Here is a 27,194-nt window from a genome sequence, read left to right on the forward strand (position 1 = left end):
CTGTAGACAAGGACAGAAGAGAAAGAGGTGGAGGGAGGGGGGAGATGAAGTGACAGAAAGTAACCACTGGAGCAGGCAGCCGGAGGAAGCGGCCTAACCTTGGGATGTTTGGACAACAGCTAGAAGACAAAAGCGCTCAGTGCGGAGACCATCATGTCCCAAACTAAGTGTCAAACAGCTCCAGGCGGGGCGGGTGGGAGGGGGTGCTGGGCAGGCCGGACGCCGAGGGGCCTGGTGCCCCGCGCCACGAGGGAGGGCAGCAGAGGAGCGGACAGAGGCAGGCACTGCGCGCAGGGCCTTCATGGAGTGGCGTGAGAAGAGCGAGCCCCGCACCGGCAAGCTGGACACCGACATCACCTACGCCGAGCTCAACTTCCTGCGGGCCTCGCGGCTGAATGTGGGGAGCATGAGCACCGAGACCCCCGCGGTGCCGCCCAAACCTACGCTGTGAGTAGCCACGCCCTCCCGCGGCGTGGGGCCCCGGCCCTGAGTCACCGGCCTGCAGGCATCGATGGGCACAGACGTCTGCAGGGGAAGGGGTCAAAGTGCAGATGGGAAAGTTCAAAGTGCCTGCGGGGGGTGGAGTCAAAGTGCCTGCAGTGAGAGTGAAACAAGTCTACTCTTAAGTGCTTGCAGTGAGAGAAGTCAAAGTGTCTACAGTGAGAGAAGTCAAAGTGCATGTAGTGAGAGAAGCCTAAGTGCTCGCAGTGAGAAGTCAAAGGCGCTTGCAGTGAGAGAAGTCAAAAGGGCATGCAGTGAGAGAAGTCAAAGTGCATGCAGTGAGAGAAGCCTAAGTGCTCGCAGTGAGAATTCAAAGTGCTTGCAGTGAGAGAAGTCAAAGTGCTTGCAGTGAGAGAAGTCAAAGTGCCTGTGGTGAGAGAAGCCTAAGTGCTCGCAGTGAGAAGTCAAAGTGCTTGCTGTGAGAGAAGTCTAACTGCTTGCAGTGAGAGAAGTCTAAGTGCTCACAGTGAGAGTGATTATAGTGATTACAGGTAGAGGGGATCAAAAAGTGTTTACCTTAAGAAAAGGCCAAAATGCAGTGAGAAAGAGTCAAGGAGAAAAGAGAAGTCAAAGTGCAGGGAGAGGGTTCAAAGGGCTTATAGTAGGAGGGGTACACATGCTTACAGTGAGTCTTGAGAATGATTACCGTGCTTCCAGTTAGGAGTTAGAGTGTTCAGAGTGCAGAAGTGAGAGGAAAAAAGAGACGGTTTAACGTGTTTCCAGTGACAGCGGTCGAAGTGCTGTGAGAAGGGGCAACGAGGAAAGAGAGGGGTCAACGTGTGTTCAGTGAGATGGGTCAGCGAGAAAAGATATAATGCAAAGTGCTATAGTAAGAATGTGTATAGTGCTTCCAGGAGGAAGGGGGCATAGCGTTTACCTTTAGAGTGTTGAAGTGTGAGGTGTGAAAGTGAAATGAGAAGGGTCAACGAGAAAAGACGGGTTAAAGTGTTTACATTGAGAAGAGGCAACGAGAAAAGAGAGGGGTCAAAGTGTTTATAATGGAGGACTCAAAGTGCAGTGAAAGTGCTCAAAAGGCCTACAGTCAAAGGGGTGCAAGAGGAGGCCATAGTGAAGTGAGGTGTCAAAGTGTTCACCTTAAGAGTGTCGAAGTCAGAGGTGTCACGGTGCAGTGAGAAGGATCAGTCAGAAAAGAGAGGGGTGTTTACAGTGAGAAGGGTCGACGAGAGAAGAGGGGTTACTAGAGTGATGCGAGAAGGCTCAAAGTGTTTTCAGTGAGAGAGTGAAAGTGACGTGAGAGGGGTTAAAGCACTTACAGTTAGAGAGGGGGTCAAAGTATTTTCAGTGAGAGAGTGAAAGTGATGTGAGAGAGGTTAATGCACTTACAGTTGGGGGAAGTATTAACAGTGAGAGAGTGAAAGTGAAGTGAGAGGGGTTAAAGCACTTACAATTAGAGAGGGGGTCAAAGTGATTACTGTGAGAGTGTCAAGGTAAAATAACGGGGTAAAAGTGCTTGCAGTGAGAGGGGTTAGAATACTCCCTATCCCCAACCCACTCGACCGTTTTAAAAAAAAATATTTCTTAAAAAAGCAAATTAGTGATGTATAGAAACATTTCGCACAACCCTTCATTTACTAATCCATCTCAGACTGATAAAAAGAATAATAGAGTTTGCCTCATTTTGCATGTACACACATCTGTTATGCCACACTACTACAAAATGACGTAACAGATGCATAATAGCACTTTATTTTACAGTATAGCATAGCCAGAAATCAATGCCAAAGCCTATACATCTCATAAAGCAAAACCTATTGCCTTTGCCAATGCTTGTTGTTTTATGCCTCCGAGGTCTCTCACCGGTTTATGGCTCTGGCTCCTTATAGGCCCGCTTTGTGGCAGTGGTGGCTGTAGCTAGAGGCGCCTAGGTGGTAGGTGAGGGCTGCAGTGTGAGGGTAGTGATGGCTGCAGTAAGAAGGGCTGTGGTCTGTGCACTGAGAGGGGGTTTTGTTGGTTACAGAGAGGAGAGATTCAGGTGTCTTGAGGTCTCGGCAGTATGTTTTTAAAATAAATTCCATAATTTCTTTGCCTGTATGGGGATGAATTATGTTGTGTGCCATTCATAGACCAACCTCAGGCCTCTTGATGCAGACAGGCCCGGTGAGCCCAGGGGGCTAGCGGCCTTCCCACTGTACCTTCATTCGGTCTGCTATGGATGCCCGTCAGGATTAGATTTTGCAACCTTAGTTTACCTCATTGTATGGAGGGCAGGTGAATCACGTGATAACGGAGTGCTTGCTCACTTCCGGTACCCACAGACGTTAGTGTGTCCTACCCTTCCCCTGCAAGTGATCATCTAAGGTAGATGGATGCATGAAGGTGAGTGGATTTGGGGCATTAATGTGGGTTGGTGAGGCGCTGAAGTGTACTGTTATGTGTTGACATGAGTCGGGTGGGCACGGGGTTTTGGGTTGAAAGACCTCCCCACCCGCTCCCCCAACCCCGCCTCAAATCCGTGTGACCTTCTGCATCTGGGCAACACATCCACTTAGCTGGGCTTTCCTGCTCAAGGGACTCCTGCCTGGTGTCACCTGAGAGAGGCGCCATGTGTTCTCTTTGTGCTAGGCTGTGCCAGACCGAGGTCAGCGTTCACCCAGAGTGTACCTGTTGGGATGAAAATCCTCTGCTGGGCTTTGGGAAGCTGTGCCCTCCTGCCCCTACATGTTGGTCTGGCTTACCCTACGTTCCCCCTCCAGTGAGCTCCATAATATGCGAGCCCGCCCCACTGGGGTGCTCAATGTCCTTCCTGGTTTTTGTCGAAGCCAGAAGGCCCTGGTGTGGGAGCCCATAGAATACCCCTGAGAGCGGCCAGTGCCCTCTCTATCCAGGAACCGTGCGGCTGGCTGTGCCTGCAGCGGGAGTCTAGTCCAGGGGCACAGAGCTTTTTCTCTGAACCCTTTTGGGGAGCCTGCCTACCTGTTCTCCCCAGTTAAGGTCCAAGATGTCCCCAAAACTGAGTTTCTTTACCATCATCATGTCTGGTACTAGCATGAAGGATGGCTATCATGTGGATGTGGTATGTGTGGTTCACTGCTGGATAGGGGAATGGCGGGCTCCATGTGGTCCCGGTGTGTGTCTGTGTGCACTGCACAAAATGGTGGCTTCCATTGTGTTTGAGTGGGCGACGTCCATCTTGGAATGTAAGCCAAGTATCATTGTACCTTTCCACTTCCTGGCTAAAATTGATCCATCCCACATTGCACTATTTTTCTTTTTTTTTTTGCCATATTATTTTTGGCCTTGCACATCTGGATATCCATGTGTTTTAAAGTTAAATGTAATCTGATGTGTGTGAAAACGTTGGTTTTGGTAAGATTACGTGGTGGGGGTCAGAGCTAAGATTAAGATAGTACAATAATTTGTTATTTTCATGTTTTTGAGAGTTTGTGCCATAGCCAGTATTAGACCGCCATGAACCTCAACTCCCTTTTAACTTTAGGGTTGTGTTGGGCAATTTAATTTCTTCTTTTAGATCTACTATCTTTTTATTTTTTATTTTTACCCCACCAAGCCTTGGATAAGGGTGGTGAATTTACCAGCCTTGCCCCCAAGAGGTTCCTTCCCAGGGGACAGTTGGTATGCGTTCCTCCTCCCCTGCCCTCCCCTGCCCTAGTGCAGCTGTGCTGTGTAATCCACCGAACCTATAGGTTGGGGGCTATAATAGTACCCCCCTGCTTTCCCCAAGGCCCAGAAGTAGATTTTTTACAAACCCTGGGCATGTCCGAGGGCATGGGTGGTACATAGGTACCCAACCTTGCCCAAGGTAAGGCATCTTTCTTCCTCTCTCCTTGTAAAGGGCATGGCGTATATTTTCCTCCTCCTGCCCTGCTCAAGGGCAGGGGGTGGGCATTTGCAGCATTTTGTGCCCCACCTTGCCCAGGAGGAATTCCCTCCTCAGCTTTGCCCAAGGGCGAGGGCTCACCATTTGCCCCTACCCCGCTTTGCCCAGGGTTGTTGTAATCTCATCTCCGTGGTCAGGCGCGAGTGGTTGGTGAGGTGGTGTTTACAACATTTTGAACCAGACCTTGCCCAAGGGGCAGAGTATGGATTAGGGCGTGTGGTGTATAGCCCTAACACCTTGCCTGAGGGGGGGCTTTATTTCTTTCATCTGACTGTCCCAATGGCAGGGATATCTATTCCCCTCCCCCAGCCTTATCCAAGACGAGGGATGGTGGGGGCCTGGGTGGCATTTTACACCTGTCTTGCCTACGTTGCCTGGTTGTCTCTGCCTGGCCAAATTACTAGGGTTTGGGGGACTTTTGCATCATTTGGTTCCTGTTTAGGCCAAGGACAAGAATGGGGTGTATCCCCTACACATTGCACTGAGGGGGTGCATAGCCCCTATTTTGCCCAAGGGCTTTATTTGCTTAATGAGGTGTGGCAGTGGTCTGTAAGCAGCATGGTTGGGGAGGGAGGTTTATTTTTCAATTCCCAGCCTGCCCATGGGTTTGAGGAAGTACATTGTTATCACACCCAGAACTTACTAAAGGACAATCATTTTTGGGGCATTAGTTGAGCAGGCAGCTCCCAACTTGGGCAAAACATTCACTCCCCTGGGCAAGGCTTCGTTGTGTAACCAACTCCCACCCGTCACTTCGAAAATGGGAGATGGGCTCCAGGGGGCAAAGTGAGGAGGTACAAGAAAATTACCAGCTCTGGTTGGGGAGGGGGTCTAAAAGTGCCCCATGACACCAAGCTTTATGGTCCTCCCCGGCACACGCGCTTTGCTTAGGGACAATGAAGGGGAGTGCAGAACCCTCAAGAGGACTGAGGTGGGGAGAAATTCAAGAACTCTCCACTCTTAGGCAAGGATGCAGGTTATGTGGAGTGCATCGGTGTCAAAAATGGCTCTCTGCCCTTTGCCAGGATCGGGGAGTTTTAGGTCTCGGCTAGATAGCGAATGCGCTGTCTCGAAGAGACGTTATATTTAATCTGTGAGCTTCAGCTCACTCACAGGCTTCCCATTTGCTCGCTCCATCGTCTGTCTGATATTCTTTGTCACTATTAGTCCCTGGCATGCATGGTCAAGCCTCTTCTTGTGTTTACAGTGGCAGCTATCTTAAATAAAAAATTATGAGGCGTGAAGGCGCACAACTCACCTTAAATTCAGGTGCGGGAGCACGACCGGTGCAGCACGTCTCTTTGCTGCCCACAAGCAGGAAAAGGAAGGACTTCCTTCCTGCTAGGGAAACGCAACTCCAACCAATCTTGTAGCTGCTCTCATGCTGTGAAAGCAGCTTCAGGATTGGTGGGAGCAACCTCACCCAGCGCTCATTATGCCAGCAATCCCCCATGCTGTTTCACAGCATTTGGATTGCAGGGTCACCAGTGCGTGTGTCGGGCTGGCCGTCGCAAGATGGTCGACCAATCCGACATTCGCACTGTAGACCAGAGCTGTCATCCTGGTTCTGCTGGATTCAGCCCCGCCCCAACCCTTGGGCTGTACACAGCGCGAGCAGTTGCGGTGGCACATAAATAAAATAGCACTGACATGTCAGTGTATTTATTTGTGTTTGCCTGCTGTGCTCGCAGCAGGCGGGGCGACATTCCTCCACTCCACTTCTGAGGAGGAGCCTCCCCTGTGTGTTTAGCCCTCCCCCAGAGAATTGATCAAGTACTTGTAAACATCCACTGCCCTTATGCCCCATCAACAGATCACCCCCTCTCCGTCCCTGCTTTTCCCATCGTTGCTGCTTTTATTTTCCCTCTCATTCTCCCTTCCATCGCTGCTTGCTCCCTTGCACCTCCTGGTGCTGTCCCCGTCCATATATCACTTTTCCCCCCTTGCCACTATGCCCAGCCTGGGCATGCTGGGCATAGTGACCTACAATAAACTTATGAACACGAATCATCTGGAGTGTTCTACATGTATTATTGTGTTTTGAAGTGGACTGTAATGAACATTACAGCATGTTAATGTGGATTTAAAACTTGACAGTACTATTGTCTTTACTCGAGTATGTGTGTGCACAGGCACATTAAGTAAAAATTGTGGGGCATTTTGCCCTTTTGAAGGGTTGAGGGTTTTCTCTTTGCCTGTAGCACCACACTGATACTGGAAATTTGTACATTTTGCATTATTTTGGGAGGCGCCATCGCATTCCGCATCATTAATAACCCATTAGTTTGTTTGCACACATTCATTTTTGTTTGCACTGGAAGATTAAGTGATTTGCCCAGAATCAAGGATGTTAAACCGACACTGAATCTCAATCCCGGTTTCCCAGCTCCATAGTCAGCTACTCTGGCCTATATGCCACATCCTCTCCCAAGAGGACTCCACATCATCTCCCTAGTCTCGGCCTCAGTTCCACATTTTGTGATTATGGGTAAATCACTTAATCTCCCTGTGTATGAATGCGTTTGCTGTTGGTTGCCTGTCCACCTCCCACCTGTCGCTGCTTGACCCTGCTGAACTCTGTTGCACAGATCCCCTCCTCCACGACTCTATTTTTCACATTTTTATGTGCAGTATTATGTAGCGCCAACACCAACCAAAGGTATTGGAGCGCTTTACATAAGCACCTGTAACTTTTTTTGTGTGCAGTTTCATATAGTACCAACACCACTGGAAGGTATTGGAACGCTGTACATTAGCACCGGTTACTTTACACAAGGATGCATTTGTTTTTGTAGGCACAGCGAGATGTTAAGCTGATGTCAAAACTCGGACCCAGTTTTCCTGCTCCGTACTCGGCAGCTCTGGCCCTTACCCTACATCCTCTCCCGAAAGGACGCAATATCATCTCCCTAGCCTTTGAGTTCCACATTTTGTGATTACAGATAAACACTTAGGGGACTATTAGGATGGCGGGCGGACTTTTGTCCGCCCGCCACCCTAGCGGCGCTGGGACCGGCTGCCAGTGGTGCAGCGGTCCCGCACCGGCAATTAGGATGCCACCGCCGCAGTGGCACCCCCCATCCACAACATTGTTGCGGGCGGTGCTCACAGCACCGCCCGCCACAATGCTGTGGATGCACCTTGTGCATTTGCATGCACAACGTGGCAGGCACCGCGCAGTGCCTGCCACGTCGTCCATGCAAATGCAGGGGGGTACCATAGGTACCCCCCATGTGCCCCCCACACCCCCAACATCCTGGGGGCCTGCAACGGGCCCCCAGCTGTGGAATCCGCATGCCTTTCCGTGGCGGCGAAGGCTGCTTCCTGCTGCAATTGTAATATGGATGGCGGTGTCTAGCAAACACCGCCACCATATTCAACCCTTTTCTGCCCGGTCGACTTTTTCCATCTGTCGGAAAAGCGGGGGGAAATGGGAGGCGGGCGGGGGATGATGTCGGGTGGATCGGCAACGCCATGCGGGCGGTGGCGATCTGCCCGACATCATAATAGACCCCTTAGTTTCTAAACACAAAAAGCATTGACAAAGCCAGTAGGTTTCGCCTTTACGAAATCTATTGTTTCTAGGTCTCGGCTAGACAGCACATATGCTGTCTCGAAGAGAAGTGTTGTGTTCTATCTGTGGGCTTACAGGCTGCCCATCTCCTACCATTGGTAAACTTCAGCGTTGTTCTCATTTTCTTTGATGCCAATTGCCATGGCATGCAGGCGTCATGCCCTCTTCTTGTCTTTGGCCCTGCCATAGCACATCCCGGTTTGTGGAGCAATATTTTCCTTTGTTTTCAAGCACTCCATAGGAGTTCTTGTGTTTTCAGGCCCTCTCCCTTGTACACATACACACATACAACTAAACTGCATGCACATGTACATTAGCAAATGCATTTCTTTAAAAGTTTTTAAAACACGAACAGCACTTGTTTATTTTACATTTTTTGCACAAACCGATTTTATTGGACCGCTTGCTCCGTCCTTCATCTTGCCATGGCATTAACACGTGCCGATGGTATTAGAGCGCTTTAAGTGCTCGCCAGTTATATTCCACAATGACACATTCAATTTTGTTGCTGATCCTGCTTCAATTGAGGTATTTGTTTACACCTTCATTGTTGCTTCCTCCTGCCCTCTCCTGTCATTGCTTGCCCAGCTCGCCATCTCCTCCTGCTTCCCTGCTTGACCTGTCCCCCCACTATCTTCCTCATCACTGCTGCTTTTATTTTTTTTACACGATCCAATGGTATTGGAGCACTTGTTTCGTCCTCCATCTTGCCATAGTGCTAACACCAGCCCATGCTATTAGAGCACTTTAAGTGCTCGTCAGTTCCACAATGACACATTGATTGTCGTACGCTGGGGGAAGCCTAAGTGATTTGCCCAGAATCACAAACTGTTCACCTGACCACGAAATTCGAACGTGGTCACCCACTTTCCCTGTTGGCAGCTCCGGCGGTTAAGCCACATTCTCAATTTACTTAAAGGCTCCTCAACTGTATCTCACTATCACTTCCACATTTGTTCAGCAAGACCCCTTTAACACTAACAAGCATTGGCAAAGTCAATAGATTGCAGTAATGCTCGAGCTATTGGCCTTGTCCTTTGGAATGTCTTAATAGCCATGTTGTTTAGCAGCACATCTGCTGTTCAGCATGGCTGCAAGTCACAGAAAAAAGTGCCCTGATGCAGCCAGTGCAGGCCACGTCATATCTCTTTTTTGTGTTAGGAGGGGAAGGACAATAAACTCAACATGAGGGGCGAAGAGACCGCTAAGGCGGAGGAGTGTCGTCCCACTGCTTTATGCAGTGTAAAAAAGGGGGGAAAAATCATAATAACTCGAGGTTATTATCATTTTATTTTTTCCTGTTGCAGCGTCTCTGTGGGGTGGGCTGCTCTCAGAGCTGGGAGAGGAGTGGTTTGCACTACCTACGTGAGCATGAGTGATTGGCTGACCCTCTTGGGCCTGCCAAACAGTCATGCACACATGCCATGTTCTCCATGCAGGCTGCATTACAGCCCGCGTGGAGCACATGCCCACCCCACTCCAGCCCCTGGCTGAGCGCCGTGTCACGAGGCTCAGACCAATCACAACACTGCATTGCAGCGTTGTGATTGACTGTGGGGAGTGTGGGAGCCCTGGTGCTTCCTGTTTCCCTCAAGAAGCCAGGAAGAGGACACAGGAGAGGCGGTGGCAGCCGACCAGTCAGACGGCCTGGAGGAAAGTGATTTTCTTTTTAACCCTATCCCCCCATACCTCCCCCCACCCCACCCCACTGCTGCCTCCAGGTGCCAGCCGCCATTGGAAGAGACTCAGCGTTGGCGCAACATCCTATGATTCTGGACCTTCAGTGACTTTCAGCCATGCTGGACAGCAGATGTGCGGATAGACAACATGGCTAAAAGACATTCACATTGATGAGGCCAATAGCTCGGGCATTGCCAAGACCTATTGGCTTTGACAATGCTTGTTTCATGTTGTTACCACCAACCTTTCAAGGGCAGGGATCTCTCTCACTCTCGTGAGCTTATCCAGGCCGAGCACGTGTGAGTGTGAGGGGCTTTCTTAGTGTAACTTCTCGCGAGCCCTCGAGCTTTCCTGCTCTACTGCTCTGTATTTTGTATTATTTTTTTCAAATGTCCACAAACATTGGTAAGAGATGATTATCGATTGCCACTGCGCATGCTCGTTTTTCATTTCCCATACGTCACCTTGAGTTTCTATTTTTTTTCCTGGTGATTGTCAACAATTATGGATATGTGCGTAGTGAAAGCAGGATTACACTCTGGTTTTGGTTTATAGCTCCAAAAATGTCTGGACGAATACTTCACCAAACCAAGAAATGGCACTGAATGGCATACATTACAATTTTGGGAATTTCCATTGAGCACTTTCACAACTGTGTGTGGACAAACCTTCCTGTGAGAAAACCCATAATATTTGCAAAATGAACTTTTTTAGGGAACCCACATACCTTTTGATCTTCAGCAATCTACCTCACATTGAGTGTGCTCAAAAAATGCCCACTGAACCCCGTCTGTCTTAGGTTTGGTGAACATTTGCTAATGGTGCCAGGGAGCACAATTATTATAGATGCAAAAAGTGAGGTATGGGCCTTAACTGGTGTAGTTTGACTTGGGCGAGTAAGAGTATGGGGACGCTTAGTATAGTGGAAAGAGAAGGGTGGTATCTGTTCTGGCCAAATACCAGATATCCTTCCTATATTTCTTCTGATAGATTTTGAGATATTTTTCTAACGTGACTTACAGTATCCTTTTCATGTAAGATTGGGGGTGTCTCATTCCTTACAATTCGTGGCCCTGTTGCGTCATGTGTTTTCCTGTTAGCTCCACTTGTTCTGTATTTGCATCTGTTACCAAACGAAGTGTGTACAACTTGATACATGTCATTTGGTAACTGTTGCAATTATAGAACACGTTGTTCTATTGTTGTTGGAAACTTTGAGCCAGAAAAGACTTTTTACCCAAAAGCACTTTGCAAGCTGGAATTTATTTACCTCAAAATGATCAGTAAGAAAATCTAAACTGCAAGTCCCAGAAAGCAACATGTTTTTGTTGAAAAGCCATGTCTGGTTGAAGGTGTCACTCAGCGTGTTGTACCTCTTGGTATTAGGGAACAGCAGTATCCGAGGGTGGAAATCTCCCCTGGTCAGAGTACAATGCTAATTCAACTTTTAAAGATATATACATGGTTTTATGAAGGGTACATTGGTATACTGGCCTGCTGCTCATGGGTTCATGGTTCCAGTAAACTGGTGCCATTGCAGCCATGTCCCTGCTTACTGCCGCAGCTCACGTCCTGTTGTGCTGCTGGGGACTCTCCCTGCGAGGCTGGGCTGTGGTGTGATTCTCAATCAGAAGAAAGACGTAGTGCAGTTAAAGTACAGTCACTAAGGCTGCATACCTCAATCAGGGGTTTGTGAGGGGAAAGGTGTGCAGACAGCCAAGCGCGGTCTCTCTGTGTCAGGAGAGGTGCAAGTTTGCCCCTTTCTCTACTTCTCTTTTTAGACCTGGCATTATCCAACACCTTTTGATTTTACTAAAATGATATGTATAATATACTTACTTACAGGGTCTTCAATCCACCTCTCTTACTCCATTGGTCTATTGCTGTGTCATTCACATTTTGCTTCCGCCCACTACAGCATCCACCATGGGGCAATGGGTCAGCCTACTTCAGCGACTGGTTAACTTCATATTGAGTGGTTGCATGTTGCTCTTTCACAATGAACAAATCTGCACACAAGGTAGTTGCCATCATCAGTGCCTGTGTTTTTGTTTTTACTTTATAATTACTTTAGTGTTGCCCTCTGTGTTTAGAGCCTGAGGTGATAGTAGGATGCCTTCTACAAGATGAGAGCACAGGCCACATTTCAGCTTCATCAGTCTTCTGTTTCCTGCCAGTGCTGCTGTAAATGGCATTTGGAGTGCCCTTTGCTTATTTGACTACTAGTGTTTCACGACATAACAGATTGGGACCATTGGAAACTGTTCTTTATCCAGTTATTCTCTTTTCACTGTGCATACAGTACATATACTAAAAGCTTCAATATGATACATGTTAATTCATAAGCAGACAAGTCTTCAAAACACGTTTATTCTGGGCTCAATTGCATCAATGGTTTTTTAGAACCTTTCCTCAGGAAGAAAATCAGCCTTTATCGTGTTGAATTTGCCGAACTTGTAACACTTTTAAAAAATGAATTTCCTCCGTCTGTCTTTGTTTCTTTCCTTCTCCCTTTCTTTCTTTCTTTGTTGCTTTACTTTTCATTTTCTTTCCTTCCTTCCTGCTTTCTTGCTTCCCATCTTTCTTTATTTTTTTTTCTCCAGGAGTTATATATAGCTCGGGCTTAACCCATAGTATCAGCTATCAGAGCGCTTTACATAAGCACCAGTTGCGTTACAGACGGACACACTCATTTTTGTTAGGCACAGAGAGGTTAAGTGATTTGCCCAGAATCACAGGATGTTGAGCGTCATTTCTGATACTCAAACCCGGTTTCCCAGATTCGGGGTCGACCACCCTAGCCATTAGGCCACATTCTCTGCCCCTCTTTCTTTCTTTGCATCTTCCCCTACTTCTTTACTTCTTTTTTCCTTCTTCTCTTCCTTCTTTCTTTCCTTTATTCTCCTTCTCTCTTTTTCTGTCCTTTCTTTTGTCTTTCTTACTATTTTTCTTCTTTATTTCCATTTTTCCATTTTTCTTGCCTTCCCTCTGTCGGTCTTTCGATTTTTCTTTCTTTCTTTCATTTTTTTATTTCCTTCTTTCCATCTCCCTATCCTTTCTTACTATCTTTCTCGCTTTCTTTTTTCTCTTTCTCTCTTTTCTTCCTTTCTTTTTCTTTTTTTTCTGTCTTTTGTTTTTCCATCCTTCTTTCTTTCATCTTTAATTCATTTTTTCCTTCTTGCCTATTTTCTCTCTTGTTGTAAATGATTTGATATCAGATGTTACAGTAATGTTAACAATGTCATAGAAAAAATCATGAGTGATGTAATATGTGAGGTACTTAGCAGTGCACGATGAGGGCACGAGTTTTGGTCACCTCAGGATAGGAGTTATGGTTGAGATAGCTATAGCTGGTGAAGTTCAGTGGTTTTGTTAATTTAAAACAGTATGTTTAAACTGACATTTTCCACTTAACTATAGTGTCCCTTTAACCATTGTTTTTTCAGTTAATTTCAAATTTTTTTTTACTGTAAAATAAGATATTATTACAATTCCAAACTCACACGTAACTTTAACCTTTGTTTTTTTTCACTGAATTTCAATGTTTTGGTGTTTTTTGATATAACCAACATGTCCATCACCATGCGCGGTGTGGGATTGGGTGCACGGCCTCGCAGGTGCCCAACCCCCGCCGTGCTCAGTGGGAGTTTGGTGCAAGGTCTGGCGTTCGTCCAAATCCCCACAGGCCTCTCTCCCCCAGCCACACATGGTCTTTAGCTGAATGGATTTACATCAAATCACAAAAAGAACACATTCGGGACAAAAATCTAGCTTTCTGCCAAATTTGGTGTAATTCCGTTCAGCAGTTTTTGTAGTATTGCAGAAAAATGCATGGGCGAAATGCTTTTTGGGACCCCACCTTTTTCTCGGTCCCCACTTAACTGTGGCACTATTTGATGAATCTTCACAAAACATTCCACAAATATTATCGAAGCAAAAAATGCTTTTCTTATGAAGTGTGGTCCTAATTATAACTACTCAATGGCGAATGCCACTGGGGAGTATTGAAGAATCCTATAATACAAATTATTCATTTGGGCTATAATGAATAATGTTTTGAATATACCCATGGTACTTTCTTTCTTTCTTTGAGCAGCTTGCTCTACAAATCTTTCTGTAAATTTGTTTTCATATAGACTCAGGGCTTTCCAGAGCTCTGGGTGGTTTGAGTGAAAAGAAACGTATGACTGGGAGGTGGTCAACGTGAGGATTCAAAACCAGAGGTGGAGATGACAAAGGACGTTTATTCACCCAAAATCTACAAATCTAGAGGAAAGGTTTCTTGAAGAATTTCTTGCTCTATCAGTGTTGACAGTTTTCCACAAAGAAATAGGCCTTGGCTGGCTTCTGGTCTTACCAAGAATCTTAGCTCCTTCTTAAGAATGGTTCCAAAGGAATGAACACTGTAAGAGAAAGACTCCTTTTTTGTAGAATTAGGCTCTTCCAGAATGGCTCGCAGGTCTCATACCTTAGCTTCCTGTAGGTCCTTCACAGTACTGCCCTCTGGACAGAAGGGATAAATTGAATGAATTTGTGTTCCCCTTTTTCTTTTTCATCTTTAACTCCTTGCATGGATACATTCTGGAAGTCTAGGCATTTACCTGCAATCCCTCTGTGCCCAAGAAAATCCTCCCCAGAACCCTTGGGCCTGGGCCACAGCTTCAGGAGGACTTTACAGTTTCTCTGGATCCCTTCCTTGCAGCAAAAAACATGGTGGGTGGAGAATTAAGCAGGCCAGGGGTACAAGGGCCAAAAGCTGTGTGCTCCTGATGGAAAACTTAGTGAGGCTGGAGTGACTGGAAACAAAGGTAGCACAAGTGGGTGATACAGTACAGGGTAACACCGTACCCCATAAAAGGAACCTGAATCAAAAGGGGATTATGATTGAGCTGCTTAAATTATCTGCATCTAGCCAATGCAGGCATCATAGGGGCTGACAAGCAAATTATTTGCCACAAAGGGAAACGGACCAGGAAAAAAGGAAAAACGGTGGGCGTTAAAATGAAGAGAGCAAAACAATGGCAATAATCTAAATATTTATGAATGCGTATAAAATAGTCTTTATAGTTGTACCATCAAGTGTAGTACTTTAACTATGGTAAAGGGTGAGCCAATAGAAAAATAAGGATGGGTTATAATCAGTATTTTCTTTTTATGGATACTTTGGTAGAAACAACTGCTTTCAGAGCACTGTACAATATTGCAACATGACTTGTATTAGATATTCTTCGCAGTCTGTGTGTAGTGTACATATGTTTCAGCCCCCTAAAGAATATTGAGAAATCCTTCTTAAGGATGTAATGATTTGGCAATAGGACAGCACATGCACAACCTGTCTATAAACAAAATGTTATGAAACATTGATATAATACAGTTACAATGTAATCGACTCTACACGGGTTTAAAATGTATATTCTAAAAATGTCTGTTAGTCTCCACTGGGCACCAGATCAGTTTGAGAAGGGAAACAACCTTTTCAACGCAGTCGTTAACACATAATACCTTCACATGTCCATTACCATGCATATGCCTTTACCACACATACCTTAACAATGGAAATGTAAGTATATTATAGGTAAGTGAAACCGCTTTATATATACATAGATATATATATATTACTCAACAAAGTGCCCATAAGCATTTGGAAGGGCACTCGACATCACTTTCGCCTTCCGGCCTGATTATGCAGCTTAGTCTCGTACCCCAGCCATTGCTCTTTTCGCCGACGCGTTTCGAGGCTTCACGCCTCTTCTTCTCGGGCTGCTAAGGAAAGGCATCACAGGCTCACAGGAATGTATTTCCGGCATCTTTTATTTCAATTACCGGCACCTGGACTCGCTAAATGCAGTGTCAGATAGGTGCATTCTGGGATTTAAAGTTCCAACTGTGAGCTAACAATAAAAACCTTAAGTAGGTGTGGTGCACAGTCCCAATTAAAAAGCTGTTGGTTCTCCTTGGTAGGATGTGGAGTATGATATGCCAGCTCAATTCGCATTTGGAGTGATATATATATATATTCACTGAAAAAACCATAGGTTTCAGGCCTGATATAGTTAGGGATTAGCATTTAAAAAACCTTAGAAATTCACTGAAAAAACAATAGGTTTTAGGGGTGTTATAGTTAGCTGGACATTTCACTCGAACAAAACCATTGAAATTCCTCCGATATAGTTAGTTGTACTAACTACATCTCGCGCGCCCGCAATCCACTGCTGATGATGTCACATATTACATCATTCATGACATGGTCAGTGACATCACTGATGACATCTCAAATGACATCACTGATGACATCACTGATGACATCATCCAGTGAATGTGGTTTGGTTCGTTATTTAAATATGTATTATATATATATATAGCAATTTGCATTGAAGAATGAGTGGATATATAAATATAAATATCTGGATGGAGGATTTAGAAGCAGTGTGATTGACTGTTTACTTGACTAATTTATAGTGTCTCACTAAATATATTGGATAGTGACTAAACTGTGTGAATATCTGTATCACTCTGTCAGTTGTTGTGTAAACTGCTGCACCAGTTGGTTACTAGCTACGTGAAAGTCTATATTATTTATTGATTAGTTAACTGAGTATTTGTATGGGAGAGTGAATGTGTGTGTGGTTCGGTGGGGGGTGTGTGACTGCCCAAAGATGTGTGAATAGTTGATTCAGTAGGTATCTGAAGTTAAAACTACATGTTATAACAGTTGTTTGGGTGAGTTTATATCTTTATGGGTGTGGTGATGAGCCAATATATGTCTCAATGGGACATATCCAACAAACTAGAAAAATAAAAGCCAGTGTATGTGTCAGTTGTATATAAATAAGTATACATAAGACTCAGTGATTGTATGAGTGACTGAATGGATAACTGTATACTTGTAATAGTGTTTTTATAACACACTAAGTATGAGTTATTATCTATATGAATAGATGAAGTGGTGTTTTTATAAGTGTATAGCTAAGTAAAAGTAAGTATGATCCATTGTTTGCATAAGTGAGTAGGATGACTTCATAAGTGATTAGGATGTGTGCTGGCGTGTAATGTCGATATAGGTTTATAAGTATATTTGACAGTGTTCTATTAATCATTGACAGCATGTATGAGTGAATCTATAGGTAAGTGATTAGATGTGTGTATAGATCTAGGAATCACTGAGTGGGTGTTTAGAAACTTGTTTTGGTGTGTCAATGGTTTTAAATCAGGCACTCTGTATTTTACAGTGAGTGATGAAAGGTTATACTAGTGTATGATGAGGTGTATCTGATTGTCACGTGGATGATGTCATCAGTGATGTCATTTGAGATGTCATCAGTGATGTCACTGACCATGTCATGAATGATGTAATATGTAGAAAAGCAATCAGCTTTGCTTCATTGAAGGGAGAGCAGGTTTCCCTGCTCTCGCCTCAATGAAGCAAAGCAGTTTGCAATGGCAGGGTGGGAGCCGTGAGGCTCCCGCCCTGCCATTGCAAACAGCAGTGTCCCGGGGGTGGGCACCCCGGGACACTGCAGGAGCCGGCCCTGGGGGGTGGCGGTCCCCAGGGCCTATTCAAGGTTCCAGGATGGGGGCCGCGTGGCCCCCCTCCCACATTTTCAAGTTGCCCCGGGGTGGCGGGGCTGGGGGGGCCTGAGAGCCCCCCACACCAAATGATTTCAGGCCCTGGGGGGTGGCGGTCCCCGGGGCTGGGGGGGCCTGAGAGCCCCCATTTTAAAGAAGCCCCGGGGGGTGGCGGTCCCCGGGGCTGCGGGGGGCCGTGAGCCCCTGCCTATACTATGTTAGAGCCCCGGGGGGTGGCGGTCCCGGGGCAGTGTGGGAGGGGATTGGGACCCCCCACACTTATTTTTTATTATGCCCCCAGGCAAATTAGCATCTTCAGCGCGGGAGCCCGCGCTGATTTTTTTTTTCTATCGGCAGGATGCGCACATCCAGCGCGCATCCTCCCGTTTAAAAAAATAAAAAAAGGCCTAGGGGGTCAGGGTGTTTCTACCCTGTCCCCTTTTCGCGTCGTTTTTTTGGGGGGGTTTCTTGTGCCTCGGTTCTACCAAGGCACAAGATGGCTGCCAACGCTTCCTGATTCAGAGTGTTGGCAGCCAATTAAAATTCAGCTTGTGATCGGGAGAGTGCGCGGATCCTCCGAGGCCATAGATATATATGTACTTTTAACTGTAATTTTCTCAGGAACTACTGAACGGATTTACACCATTTAAGCAAAAGGCACGAGTCTGAACTGAGGACTACTTCTTTGCCAAATTTGGTGTAATTCCGTTCAGCAGTTTGGGCTTTAGCTGCAGCTAAAGGTCCTATGGGAAAATGCATGGGGAAAATGTGTTTTGGGACCCACCTTTTTTCTCAGCCCCCGCTTGACGAATCACCGTGAAACTTTCAGGATAGGAGCGGACTGGAGCTGGCCAAAAGTTTTGGAACATTTCGCGAAGATTCGTCAATCGGCGCCAAAGTTATTCCAAATAGAATGTTGCGGATTTCCTATGGAAAATAGGTCCTAACTATATCTACCTAATGGCAACCGCCAGTAGGTAATATATATATCATGTGATCAAGGGCCTGGGGGCTCGAAACGCGTCATGATGGCTGGTGTTGGAGGAGTCTAAATAAATACTTCTATGCACTGAAAACGTGGTCCGTGCTCCGTCACTCAAATCAGGTGGCAGTGAAATGCAAGCGGAGTTTGTCAATATATATATATATATATATGTATATATATATATATATTATTATTATTAGTCAGATTTGTGTAGCGCATGGCTGCCCCAGCAACGGGGCGTCCCAGCGCGATCCCAAACCAAGACAAACGCCCAGGAGACAGAAATGAGATGTTAATCAAGAAAGCCGGGAAAAAGCCAGGTTTATATGGCTTTGCGAAAAGCCAGATGATTCTGGATTACTCTGATGGAAACAGGCAATGAGTTCCAGAGTTTTGCCGCCAGACTCCAAAAGGAACGGCTGCCTGCTCTAGCTTTAAAAACACGGGGAATACAGACCTGTGCACAGCCCGCCGATCTCAATAGGCGTCGCGGAACATAAAACTCGAGCAAGTTAGACAGTCCCACAGGAGCCTGACGGGACAAGATCTTATGCGACATACAGAGTGCCTTAAACTGGATGCGTTTTTCAACAGGCAGCCAGTGCAGCTTGGGGAGCAGATGGGCATATATATACACCTCCAAAAAGCCCCAGAGCTTCAAGGACATCACTCCTGAAGAGGAAAGTTCAAACGAGCTTTTATTAATGGACCCGGCATCGGCATTTCCAATCAATAACAGTCCCTGACGCGTTTCGGTGCACTGCACCTTAATCATAGGGCGAGGAAAGAGGCGGGACCTGAACGCGCTACAACCTATTTTCCATTAATAGCATGCACACTCCAGTGCATTGCATGCTGGGCGCTGTAGAGCTAATTTTTCCCCATTGGTGGGGTCAGCGCCTTTGCCAAATATTTGTTACCCCCAATGTTTTATACAATGTTTTAGAGCCCTCCAGTGGGCCTCAGAAATGTTGTCCCATTCCTAATCTTGGTTCCTCTGTGCCGCAAATAGGCTGCCATTTCCTTTACAGCCCCGCAGACCTGTCACACAATCTCCCAGGTGGTGCAGTCCTTCACGGCCAGAGCCGCCGTGTCCATATTCCTCCAAAAATCCCCAGAGCTTCAAGGACGCCACTCCTGCAGAGGAAAGTTCAAACGAGCTTTTATTAATGGAACCGGCATCAGCATTTCCAATGAATAACTGTCCCTGACGCGTTTCGGTGCACTGCACCTTAATCATAGGGCGGGGAAAGAGGCTGGACCTGAACACGCTACAACCTATTTTCCCTTAATAGCATGCACACTCCAGTGCGTTGCATGCTGGGCGCTGTAGTGCTAATTTTTCCCCATTGGTGGGGTCAGTGTCTTTGCCAAATATTTGTTACCCCCAATGTAATATAATACAGTTACAAAGTAATCGACTCTACACACGTTTAAAATGTATATTCTAAAAATGTCTGTTAGTCTCCACTGGGCACCAGATCAGTTTGAGAAGGGAAACAATCTTTTCAACGCAGTCGTTACCACATAATACCTTCACATGTCCATTACCATGCATATGCCTTTACCACGCATAACTTTACAATGTAAATGTAAGTATATTACAGGTAAGTGAAACCGCTTTATATATACATATATATACACATATATATCCCCAAAGAAGCAAAAGCGTTCCTCCGTTTTCGGAGCCCAGGGCCCTACAGGGCGGTCTCACTGCATGAGCACGGAGCAGCTCACAACACCACGCTTGGCAAACAAACAAAGGTGAGGCCCAATACCGTGAAATAACTTTATTCACAGATTCTTTCAAAAGCGCCTGCTTTCATTTGCCCAACGTTTCGGCTTACTTGCCTTGTTCACGGACTGAAATGCAAGCGCCCAGGTGCGCTTGGATGTCTTTTAAGAGGTACATCACGTGACTGGCATTACAGGTACTTCTGTTCCCATAGTGCATTGTGAATTTCGATTTAAATAAAAACTGGATGTTCCAAATTAATCCTCGATGGTAAATGTACATTACACAAGCACTACTGTTGAAGTGGAAATATGAGCACAGTCAGGTGAATCGAACCATCTTGCAAATGTTCTTGCCAAAAAAATAGGACTCTGGAAGGGCAGCTGTTCACGGCACGATCAAAGCAGAATGTCTTTCTGTTTGAATCCCTTCCCTGCGCAGTTCCATTTTGCTCAAGTGGCAAATCCTTCGTAGGTTGGGGGCGCAGGTGGGCCAGGCTCCTCAATTAATATCCCCAAAGAAGCAAAAGCGTTCCTCCGTTTTCGGAGCCCAGGGCCCTACAGGGCGGTCTCACTGCATGAGCACGGAGCAGCTCACAACACCACGCTTGGCAAACAAACAAAGGTGAGGCCCAATACCGTAAAATCACTTTATTCACAGAGTCTTTCAAAAGCGCCCGCTTTCATTTGCCCAACGTTTCGGCTTACTTGCCTTGTTCACGGACTGAAATGCAAGCGCCCAGGTGCGCTTGGATGTCTTTTAAGAGGTACATCACGTGACTGGAATTACAAGTACTTCTGTTCCCATAGTGCATTGTGAATTTCGATTTAAATAAAAACTGGATGTTCCAAATTAATCCTCGATGGTAAATCTGCATTACACAAGCACTACTGTTGAAGTGGAAATATGAGCACAGTCAGGTGAATCGAACCATCTTGCAAATGTTCTTGCCAAAAAAATAGGACTCTGGAAGGGCAGCTGTTCACGGCACGATCAAATATATATATATATATATATATATATTGTATATATATATATATATATATATATATATATATATATATATTGGGAGCGCCAAAGAACATTAAGAGGAGGGGGAAGTTGGTCACGAGGTATCAGCAGCACTGAAGAAGGCAATCATGCCGAAATGCATTTGCACGCTGTACCGGTGAATAAAGAGGTTCCCTAAGGAAATCCCCGCTGTGTCCTTGAGCTTTTTCTTCCTGGAGGGGCTTCTTGGTGATAATTTTCGTGGCTGCCAACGACGCGATACAAGGACCCGCCCTTTCAAGTGTCCTGGGCCTGTTGGCATTTGACTGTGTGACAATCAAGGCGATTGATTTACCCAGGGCCGCCACGACAACGAACCACGTCCGTGGCTGCTGTTTCGGCAGTCCGTGATTACACGGGGAGGCAAGTGTGATTTCTACATGCTTCACGGCCCGGCTGATTCCACGTTGCGGTTGGGGCGCTGGGGACCGGAGGGAACTTTCAACACTACAATTGCTTGACCATCAGCTGCTACACGCCCCCCCCCAATCTTACCTGGCACACAACAGCGTTCACTGGAACAACATTGAATCCTGCCTTTGCACACACTCCGTGTTGCATTCTGGGAATTGCAGTCTCCCATTAGACTGCATTGGACTCAGCGCAGCAGGTGTAGCTGATCTCCCCCGTCATTGGGAGCGCCAAAGAACATTAAGAGGAGGGGTAGTTGGTCACGAGGTATCAGCAGCACTGAAGAAGGCAATCATGCCGAAATGCATTTGCACGCTGTACCGGTGAATAAAGAGGTTCCCTAAGGAAATCCCCGCTGTGTCCTTGAGCTTTTTCTTCCTGGAGGGGCTTCTTGGTGATATATATATATATATATATATATATATTATCTACTGGTGGTCGCCAGTAGATAGTTATAGTTAGAACCGTGTTTCCATAGGAAATCTCAAAATTCTATTTTGAATAACTTTGGCGCCGGTTGACGAATCTTCGCAAAATTTTCAAAACTAATGGGGCGCTCCGCTCAGCTCCTACCCTGAAAGTCTCGGGGTGATTCGTCAAGCGGGGGCCGAGAAAAAAGGGGGGTCCCAAAACGCGTTTTCCCCATGCATTTTTCCATAGGACCTTAAGGTACAGCCCGAACGGCTGAACAGAATTTCTTTAAATTTGGTAGAGAGGTAGTCCTCAGGTCAGGGAAGTGCCTTTTGCAGGTCTGGTGTCAATCTGTTCAGTATTTCCTGAGATAATAGCATTTAAAAGCATATAAATATCTATACGCGCGCGAGCGAATTTCTGATTGGTTGTTAGATGTCAGTCAACATTCAAATAGGTCAAAATCAGGAAGTGTCGGCCGCCATTTTATCTCTCGCACTGAAAAGGAAAGGGGGAAAAAAGATGGAAAACGTGAAAAGGGGGCAGGGAAGAGAGTTCCTGACCCCCTAGCCTTTGTCAGGGGGTCACAGAAGGACCCCCATGGGTGAAATAAACATTTTTTTTTTTTTTATAAAAATCGCGGGGTGCGCGCACGGTGCGCGCACGGTACACGGTGTGCACAGCGCACCGCGCGCCCAAAGCGCGCGCACGGTGCACGAAGCGCACGGTGAAAAACCTTAAAAAAAATATATAGATTAATAAATACATAACTTAGAATTTAAAAAACCGCACAAATTCACTTAAAAAACCATAGGTTTCACACACGTTATAGTTAGGAATTAACATTTAAAAAGCCTTGCAAATTCAATTAAAAAACCATAGGTTTCACACAGGTTATAGTTAGGTGGACATTTCACTCGTAAAAAACCAATGAAATTCCCCCGTTATAGTTAGTTCAGATAAATAGAACTTGTGCGACCGCCACTGTATCACAAGGATGATGTCATCAGTGATGTCATGAGTGATGCCACTGACCATGTCATGAGTGATGTAATATGTGACGTCATGAGCAGTGGATTGCGGGCGCGCAAGTTATAGTTATCTGAACTAACTATAACGGGGGAATTTCATTGGTTTTATACGAGTGAAATGTCCACCTAACTATAACCTGTGTGAAACCTATGGTTTTGTAAGTGAATTTATATATATATATATAGATATATATATATTCTTCAATATATATATATATATATATATATCACCAACAAACCAAGTCCACAAAGTTATATAGTTCAGGATTTAATCAGCTTCTCCGTAACACGTTCCGGCTGTCTAGAAGCCTTGATCACACATAGAAAGCCATACAACCAAAGTGCAATAAGTACAGAGTTCGAACATCAATGAAGTACTACACAACACATATTGCGGCATTGTAGACATGTCAGCCATCTTGGAATGTCAGTAGTATACTGCAATTAACAGTCATACATTTATATCCTATTTTTTTTTTTTTTTTTTGTAAAACCGTTTTTATTGCAGAACAATATAATAAGCAGCGTACATTCATAATATTCCTGCACCGCTATTGCCAGTGCCATATCTTACGTGGCCATTTAGGCAGTCGTACACAGCTTGTGAGCCCACATCCCAGAGGCCGGGCAGCGGTGGCAAGTATATCATTGTACTGAACCATATTTCAATCTGTACATTTGCCGCGAACATAGTAGGGTGTCTGCGTTCCTCTATGAAGTTTCCTCCCCCCTTCTCCCCCACCCCATCACTTCCCCTATACATTTATATCTTATTAACAGTTAAACCTGGTCAATAATATTTCATATGTGGATTCCATATATGGAAAATAATGTTAAACAATTGCAATGCCCATTGATACAATAATAAGTATGACAGCACTGCAGGCATGAAATAATAACAGAGAATTTTGCTTGAACATAAAAATCACAATGCACCCTAATGTGGGCCTTTATGTAACTGTTAAGTCATGAGGAAAGTGTTAGTGTGTACCCAACCGTAGATCAATAAAGTTTAATGTATTGAGAACAACAAATATGTTATGCCCTGACAGTCGCTTCCCAGCCACAGAGCAATAGTTACAGTATTGCAAAAAATAGCAGAATTACGTGGTTACACTTTGCTTGGTAAAGTGCAGCAGTAAAGTAAGAAATGTATAATTCATAGGTACAATAAAATTCTAGGTGTAAACCAGTGTGCAATCCTCTGATTATATACAATGCGGGGAAACACGCCTAATTCAAATGAAGCAGTCATGGAGAAGTGTCCCTGGTGTCAAAGAAGTTTTCTCATACTTACCCCTAGAGTAAACCAGTTAACAAACATTGTATGATGAAAAAGGGCCATACAAATTGAGTAAATAATACTGGGCCAGTGCCCATCCTAAGGCAGGTATCAGATGGACTTGCAGTATAAACAACATGAGAGTATAGGTGAGATCAACACAAGGTCATATCGAACAAACCTCTGAACAGGTGCAATGTCTTGTCTGTAGTGACGTGCCACCAACTTGTGCCTCAGAAGAAAAGGGTAGTGAACCCGTGAGGGTGAACTGCTAATGCAGGGTGGGTCCCTTCCTTTACTCCTGTGGGGATTTTCTTTTTTTAAACAGCAATAAAACATGTGTATCATACAATAAAAACTGATATGTACATTATACAGGTACATCTCTAGCAAAATTACACTACATTCCCTAGAAGCCAAATATACAGAGAGGAAAATACGTTCTGTTATCTTTCATATAAGTGAGCTCCCACTTTCTTGTCCAAGTTCAGACCACCGGGCTTTGGGTTTGAAATTCAATAATATATTTAGATTCCCTTTGTCTGAGTTTTAGTGTCCTATCATCCCGTCTGTGTGGTCTTGGAATATGTTCTATGGCATAGTAACTGAGTAATGCACTGTTTGAGTAGTGATATTCCTGGAAATGGCGCGCTACTGGGTAGTGTGGATCAATATTAGTTATATCACTCTCATGTGTTCGAGTACCCGTTTTTCCACTATCTGGGTGGTGCTCCCACAGTATTTTAGTTTGCATGGGCACTCTAACACTTAGCTGACAAAAGGCGTTCTACATGTCAGGAATTGATTAATCACCTTTTTACTCTCATTCTCCATAGTCAGCTCTTTCATCATGTAGCTATTTCTACACGCCTTGCAGTGTCCACATGGGAAAAACCCTCTCAGTCCTTGTTCCTTGATGGTATTGCGTCGGGTGATATCACTTTGGACCGATGTGTCCCTGAAGCTGCGTTCCTTTCTATAGGCGATACTAGGTCTATCTTGTATCATATGACCTATTATGGGATCACTGGTCAGTATGTCCCAGCTCTTAGTAAGAATGTGCTTAATCTCTTTGGCGCTGTTGTTATAAGTGAGGATGATCCTGGTGTTTGTGTTCTGATCTTCATTCTCTGTGGTTGTGTGTGTAAACAGGGTGTCTTTCCTTTGTACTTGTTCCACTTTTCTGATGGCTTTGTTGAGCACCCACAAGGGGTAAACTCTCTCTGAATCTCGAGGTCATGATCTTAGCCTTGTCTTTGAAAGATTCATCTGTATTACAACTGCGTTTTGCCTTCAGTAGTTCCCCATATGGCAGTGGTTCCCAAACTTTTTTGACCCGTGGCTCCCTTGACCAAATTGGCAGTTGGATATGGCTACCCACCATTTTTTTACCGGTGTGCGCGTGGGGGGGATGTAAGCCCGACCTCGGGAGAACTTCCTGTTGTCTTCCTTAAATTAATTGGGATGCAATGAAGGTATTTAATCATATTTGTAACAAAATAAAAAGATAACAGTTGTTTAATAAAAAAACTCGTTACGTTTTCTGCAAATGCTAAGAGTACACACGCATCCAAGTGGCAAATGCAGCAGAGCACATTCAAGTCATGCAAATGCTGAAAATACAGCGGTGCACACACATACACACCAGTGCAGCAAATGTAACAGCACCCACACAAGTTCAGCAAATGCTGTGGAGCACACATACCACTGCAAAAGTGCAGTGGAGCACATATAAGTCAATGAAAAGGCAGCAGATGCAACAGAGAGCACACACATGCTCCACTGATGCAAACTGTGTGCCTGGTCCCAAACCCTGGCTTATTTATGCCAGCTGTGGATTGGGAGGTCTCTAGAACATTCACCAAAAAATGGCATTTTAAAATTGTAAGTTTCATGCGAGTGAATATATTGCATCACTTTTCCTGTTTTGCACCAGTTTTGTAACAAACAATATGGGGCACAGAGCTCTGACCAGCCACTCCCCTTGCTTGCCAAAGCCTTGATTTATTTTGTGGCTGAAGGGCGCACAGATGTATTTGTAATCGGTACTAGCTTTTTTGTAAAGGGGGAAAAACAAACTTTTGTTTTATGTGCTGATACTTTTTCTCTCATCAAGAATGTAAATGCGGCGTGAACTCGGGCATGGGAGGCTGTATTGAAGCCAGTGACCATACTGATGTTTCAGTAATATTTGAATGTATTCCCCTTTCAGGGACCATCCGAGAGTTCTACTGGGTTTGGTCTAGACTAGATTAGAAAAATGACGATGGCCCTGTCTGTAAACGCACATTTGAAGATGTTTTTTAAACAAAATATACTTTTTTTAAATTTCATTGTAAATGCATATTCCAGATTGAATATATGGAATATGCATTTACAATAAAATTTTAAAAAAGTGTATTTTGTTTAAAAAACATCTTCAAATGTGCGTTTACAGACAGGGCCATCGTCATTTTTCTAATCTATTCTAGACCAAACCCAGTAGAACTCTCGGTTAATCTGTAGTTAAATTCCACCAAGTTAAGACGGAGCCACTCAGTGTTATCATTGCATACTGGAGGAAAAATGCACCCAACAGGCAAACACGCATGCCGAAATTCACTAAATACACCCAATTAAACTCTCGCAAATGCATGTGGTTGTGGGCTGACCATGAATGACTTTCACCAAAATTCTTCAAAATTGTGTACAATTGTGTCCGAGCATTGTAGCTATGAAAGTTGCCTCATCTTGTTTAGCGCCATCACGAACTGTGCAGTGGGGGAAAATATTTGAACACGAAAGCACAGCAGCTGATTTAAAGCAGCACTAATAATTATTTCAGACTCATAAAATAAAAACGCCATGCATCTGGAACATTCAAAAGTGAATAACGTGCTACCAATATTATTAATTTAAAGTGGCGGATTGCAACTCAGCAAGTACACAGTCACAGACTAAAGCGGTCGTATGAATGCATCATCGCCGAGGTCGAGGAGCTTAAAACTGCTCAGTAAGTGGCCTGAGCTTCGATCTTGGCCTTCTTTCTTTTATGCTGGGGCTCCCAACATTCTACTCCCGTACTGTTCTATGGACCACACAGGAATCCCTCTCATCCCAGTACCAACAC

The 27,194-nt window shown here is 45.1% G+C and overlaps 1 protein-coding gene across 1 annotated transcript in view; it reads left to right on the forward strand.

The window, feature by feature from the left end:
• Positions 1-286: 286 nt before the first annotated feature.
• Positions 287-27,194, forward strand: part of LOC146812786 (uncharacterized) — a 99,053-nt gene continuing 72,145 nt past the window's right edge. Inside the window, exon 1 of the mRNA XM_085614620.1 lies at positions 287-447. Coding sequence (XP_085470746.1) covers positions 302-447 — 146 coding nt within the window. The 5' untranslated portion in view covers positions 287-301. The remainder of the gene's footprint in view (positions 448-27,194) is intronic.

This window comes from Triturus cristatus, chromosome 7 (genome assembly GCF_964204655.1).
Source record: "Triturus cristatus chromosome 7, aTriCri1.1, whole genome shotgun sequence".
NCBI lineage: Eukaryota > Metazoa > Chordata > Amphibia > Caudata > Salamandridae > Triturus > Triturus cristatus.